The sequence below is a fragment of the Pyxicephalus adspersus genome, chromosome Z, assembly GCF_032062135.1.
Source record: "Pyxicephalus adspersus chromosome Z, UCB_Pads_2.0, whole genome shotgun sequence".
Taxonomy (NCBI): Eukaryota; Metazoa; Chordata; class Amphibia; order Anura; family Pyxicephalidae; genus Pyxicephalus; species Pyxicephalus adspersus.
The window spans coordinates 25458363-25464434 of NC_092871.1; the positions used below are offsets into that span (position 1 = coordinate 25458363).

The 6072-nt window shown below is 35.6% G+C and overlaps 1 protein-coding gene across 1 annotated transcript in view; it reads left to right on the top strand.

Moving 5' to 3' along the window:
- Nucleotides 1-6072, top strand: part of DOCK11 (dedicator of cytokinesis 11) — a 149761-nt gene that overhangs the window by 134063 nt on the left and 9626 nt on the right. Inside the window, exons 49-52 of the mRNA XM_072431514.1 lie at nucleotides 538-748; nucleotides 2401-2591; nucleotides 3315-3415; nucleotides 5154-5292. Of these exons, the coding sequence (XP_072287615.1) occupies nucleotides 538-748; nucleotides 2401-2591; nucleotides 3315-3415; nucleotides 5154-5292 (642 nt within the window). The remainder of the gene's footprint in view (nucleotides 1-537; nucleotides 749-2400; nucleotides 2592-3314; nucleotides 3416-5153; nucleotides 5293-6072) is intronic.

Below are 6072 nucleotides of genomic sequence, written 5' to 3' on the forward strand. Positions count from 1 at the left end.
ATGCAATCTTTTTGTTCAACCCACTGAATTAAAGCTGAAAGTCTGCAGTTCAACTGCATCTGAGTTGTTTCATTTAAAATTAGTTGTGGTAATGTACAGAAACAAAATTAGAAAAAAGTTGTCTCTGTGCAAATATTTATGGACCGAACTGTATGTCAGTATTCTGGTATGTAGAGCAATAGACTCAGGAAAAAAGTGCATTTATGTAGGGTTATACTAAGTACCTGTGTCTGAGATGAGGTTACTATCCCATCTTATCATATTACTTACCCCAACTATGAAATTTATATTAAAGCTCATAGTAGCCTATTGGCTGAAAAAAGCCTGGATACCAAGTCTTGTTTGATTTTTTTATATGATTGATATTTGTATGGTTTATTTTATTTATTTGAATGATTGACTTTGCAGAGCCATATCTTTTTTTTTTAGTTTAGCAGTTTAGCTAAACATAGGGGATCTTATGAAAATGTGTATTTCAGTGATCCATGATTTGATCTTCTTTAGGTATCAAGTATCTACTTTGTTTCATATTTACAGGTGAATGTAAAAGATCTGGATCTCAAAGTTGCCCATATTCAAATTACCTATGTGAAGCCATATTTAGAAGAACAAGAGCTTTCTGATAGGAAAACAGATTTTGAGAAGAATCACAACATCACTAGATTTGTTTTTGAAGCTCCATACACTCTCTCGGGAAAAAAACATGGAAATGTAGAAGAGCAGTGCAAGAAAAGGACCATTTTAACAAGTAGGTTTTCCTAAAATTTGCTAAACCTATAATTGTGTAACATTGATATTGGAAATCCCTCTAAAAATTGGATTTTAGAAGTATCCTCTGTATTTCTATTAGCATAGAAAAGCAGGGAAAGGTGATCTGTGCCCCATCAGTGATGTGACTCGTGTTAAAATGTCATGTTCACTTCATTCATGCTCAGTGAACAAAGTGTAATATATTGCAGCTTAATAGTCGGTATGGGATATATATCGGAAAAAAAAAAGTGAAAAGACATTTACTTTATAGGTGAAAATACACTTTAGGAACTAACATGGGTACTTTTTGACACCATGTACTTTGGCTCTTCTGTTTCCTTTTTTTTATGGCACTTAATTCCTCAATGCCATTCTAAAACTTAAAATTGTAAAACATAGTAAACTAAAGTGATTAAACAAAATAGAACTACTGCATGTTTCTTAAATGCCAGGAACAGGAAATATTCCATCCCCACCCATAATCGGACAAGTTTTACTTGTTTTAAGAAATTAATCTGTCATCAAATGAGAACAGAGAACAAAGGACCGGATTTGAAGGAGTCACATTGTTCCATGCAATGATGGTCGTTCCCTTTTTCAAGTATAGGAACATTACCTCTAAGCTTAATCACCCATATCAATGCCAATCTGCTTTCTCAAAAGTGCCAAGAAATCATCCCAGGTCCTGCACTGTGCAAACATTAGCTGAGAAACTTTCTGAAACCTCTTAACACACAGGCTAGCAATATTTTAACTTGCAGTTCTATAGTGTATTCAAATATAAAAATGCTTCTGCTTTAAAGGGGAGTTCTATTTGCCCTCTTGGCAGCAAGTCCAATTTTTTGCTCATTTCTGTTCCTCAGGTTTTATTGATTTGTTCCCAGGGTGTCCAGATAAAATGAATACAATCTGTCTTGCCTCACTGGCCTGTGAAAAGCATACATCTATGGTTTATTCCCAGCAAAATGTATTTGCTAAACATGATTTGGCCTTTCGTTCTCTGTTGTGGTCAACCTTTAACCTGTAAGGCACTGATCCAGGATGGAACTAAATTTCTTAGACATGGACAATTAACTGGTGATCTTACTGTTTACTGACATTTACAGCTAGCATCATATTTATATTTAAGTGGCATTTAGACCTAATCTCCACATTAAAAGGGACTTTTGTAGATTGACACTTTGACAGTGGTGATCTCCACAGAAAATAGTTTTAAACACATCCTGAATGCTGTTTTTGTGAAAAAAAACACTTTATAAAACTTCATATGCAGCCATTACGAGCATGAATGGGACATGATTAGTTACTGTTTGCAGTGTGAGGAGTTTCTGATCATCATTTTTGTAAATATGGTACAGGCCGTTGAATCCTGACCATCACGGAACAAAACTTGTTCCCACTTTTATAAATGTGTTGAAATATGGTTTCAATAAAAGTGGTGATCATTTCAAAAGTAGAGAATATAAAATTGATGATACAAATCTCAGTTTACCACCTGTTATACACATGTCACCCAGATTTGTTTTTAATAGTTTTAATATCTACATCACTTTTGTTATTCTATAAAAAGAAAATGCCAGAAAGATTTATTGCACTTGAAATTTTCAAAAATATCTCCTTTAAAATTGGTTGTTGATATTTTTTCTCCAGCATCAAACTCCTTTCCATATGTAAAGAAGCGTATCCCAGTCATCTATGAGCATCAGGTAGATCTGAAGCCCATTGATGTGGCTATAGATGAGATAAGGGAGAAGACGGCAGATTTACAGAAGATTTGTTCTTCAGCTGATGTGGATATGATCCAGTTACAGCTAAAGTTACAAGGCTGTGTGTCTGTGCAGGTAACCATGTTTGCTTTTGCTTTAAATAACTTAATAAATTAATGTAAAAGTTACTGACAGTGGAGTATGCTCATAAAAAGAGAAGAAACATGATTACATTATAAAGAAAGCTTAGTTTCTGCTAAATATCTGCAACCATTTTCCAACCTGCACTGGAATAATCACATATTAAATTGTTAGCATTGTTCTTTCAGACTGGCTAAATTTAATAAAGCTCTCCAAGGCTGGAGAGAATACACTTTCACCAATGAAGCTGGGTGATCCAACAAACCTGGGATGGATTTGGTCCTGGATTTAAAGCATTTGCTAGCAAATAGCAAATGACATTGAAGAAATCCATTCCAGGTTTGCTTGATCACCTAGCTTCACTGGTGAAAGTGTATTCTCTCCAGCCCTGGAGAGCTTTAATAAATTTATGTTGGCTATACATGCAACCATGAAAACTCATCAAACTTTTATATGACAACTGCCATTTTAGAAAAGAAAGTAAAGGTTTTGGTTGCACTTTTCATCAAGACCAGTTGTTTATTAATAAAACTATCCATTTGGAAAATTGTCATTTAGCAAGTCATGCTGATCGTGTTAGTAGGGGTTGGGGTGCTTTTGTTGTACTTAAATGAGCAAAACAATTTTATTGACTTTGATACTGATTTTTGTAGGTATGTGATATTTATAGATGCATTGTATAGTGACATATCTTACCTTACATTTTTTTATATATAGGTCAACGCTGGGCCTTTAGCCTATGCCAGGGCATTTCTTGATGACAGTCGGTCCAGTAAAAATCCCAGCAAAAAGGTCAAAGAACTGAAAGATATATTTAAGTATGTATTTGTTAATTATCAAAAATATAAACTGAATTCATTGTAAATATGAATTTAAATATACAGGGGGAGAGGTCCTTCCTCTAATCTGCTTTTGTTAAAGGCGTCCAGAACATTGTTTTTGCTTTGCGTACTCTACTCTAGTGGTGTAGCAAAGTGGTCTGTATTGCATAAGTTTATTTATAAGATATGTGGAAGTTGTACACATGTTGCATCCTGTTTATTAGCTGACAAATGTTTTGTATACTTTACAGAAATGGTTGACAATATAACAATAGTTTTAATGCTCAGCCTAGTTTCCCTACATTATCTTTTTTCCACTTCACACAGCCTTTTCCCCCTTCATTTTATCTTTGCCCCATCTGCTCTAACAATCTTTGCTTAGTTAACAGAACAGAAACTCTCCTTCCTTAACTCGAAGACTTGTCTTACCACTTGTCACCTTGACCCAATTCCCTCCCACCTCATTCCTCACCTAGTGTTCTCCCCAGCCCCTTTTACCCAGGCGCACCACCCTGCACTTTTCAGTGACCACCCAGCTGTTTTTAGTGGTTACTGAAAAGTTGGTTCACAACACAGTGGTCATCAGCTTTTTCCCACCCGGCTTAAACAAGTTTCAATGGAGAATACTGCTCACCTCTTCAACCACTACTCTATACCCAAACTTTCTGGACTTTGTTAGGAATTTAACACTGTTGATGAGCCTATTTTACTTCAATTTCTGCATTTATAGGTATACAGGGTATTGTACTCTCCTACTTTTCTGAAAAAAATGTTTAGTATTTCCCACACCGTCTCCTACCTTTGCACCCTCCCTGTACCAGAAGGCTCCATTTTTGTTCAATTTCTCTTCTCCGTCTGCAGCCAGCTCATTAGATTGTTTTTGGCTCCCAGTTACTACTTTACATGGATGAAACCCAAATCTACCTCTCTGGTCTTTATCCGTCCTTGGGTCCCCTATCTACCTTAATGCCATATCCACTTTAATGTTGGACCAGACTGAATTAGTAATATTCATGCCTTCTGAATATTTTCCTTGTCTAAAATGTCTAAAATAACAATTAATAATAATAACACATGAATAATCTATCACAATTCATACATTGTATATTTTTTCTTTAAAACTCCTATTAATACACTAAAGAACTGTCTGCTTACATTAATATTAACTTATGCAACCAAAATTCTAGTGAACACATTCAGCAGATCCCAACTAGACTACTGCACCACCTTTCTGTGTGGTCTGTCAGGAAGCCAATTGGCACCACGATCTATCCATAACTCTGTTTGTTCACCTTTTTTCTCGATCCTCAAATGCTTTACTGGTGGCCCATTACACTGATACAGTTTATACTTGTAACTCTGTTTTTTAAAATCCACTCTAATATAGCCCCCCATGCATCACCAATTTTATTGTCACATACTATTCCAGGTAAAACTTTTGTTTTGCAAATGAACTTCTCTACTCCTCCACCCCTTTTAATATCCTCTCATGTCCACATCCAATGTAAATGTATACATACATAATATATATCACTGAAATTTTAAATGAGTAGCCATTACATACTGTGCACAGTTAGGTAAAGCATTTAAATTAAACTTGAGGATTAAAATAGTTGATGTGCATCCTAGTGACAGTCACAAGAGTTGGTCTTTGGATCAAAGACAGATTTTTATCAATAAATGAAAGAAAGTTGTATTAATCTGCATTGTTATCTTTATTCTTATCTCCCTGTAGACAGTTTATACAAGCATGTGGCACGGCACTAGATTTGAATGAACAGCTCATTAAAGAAGATCAATTTGAATATCATGAAGGATTAAAAGCAAATTTCAGGGATATGGTGAAGGAACTTTCAGAGATTATTCATGAGCCGGTATGTACTACTAATTTTACACTCAAGCCAAGGTATACTGAAAAGTGGTGAATAGATTCACAGTACATTGTGACCATAAATATTGGAATCCCACTTCTAATCCAGTGTCTGGTGAAACATTCAGGTAAAAATCAGGATGTTTATGGAAACACCTTTGTTTTGCAAGTGATACTTTTTGCTGACAGCTATTTTTCAAATGGTAAGCAACCTGGTCTTTACTTTTCTCTTTGTATATTGTGTATGTGGCACTTTAGTTCTTCGAGTCCTCCTAAGTACAATGATAAGTGGCAGTGTGATCAACAGTCGAAAAGCAGTTTAATACAATTTCTACCTATAAGGAAGCAATAGTAATGAGCTCTCCCTGTTTCAGTTGAGGTAACTAATCAGAACTACACCTTCCAAGTGTATTTGTAGGTTCTTTGGCTACAGAGCAGTGTAGGGTTGTTAGGTTCCAAAGGCAAAGATGACAATGCTGGTTGGGATTTTAGTGCAGCAAAGCATTCTTAGCTAAAACTATGGGCCTGATTTATTAAAGCTGTTCCAATGGGGAAGATACACTTTGATGAACCCGGATGATCCAGCAAACCTAGAATACATTTCTTAAGTCATTTGCTATTTGTTAGCAAATATTTTCAATCCTTGACCAGACCCATTCCAGGTTTGCTGGATCACCCAGCTTCACTGATTAAAGTGTATCTTCTCCAGTCTTGAAGAGCTTTGATAAATCAGGCCCTTCATCTCTGAGATATGGATAACCTCCCTCCTACATCTACCTTCTAT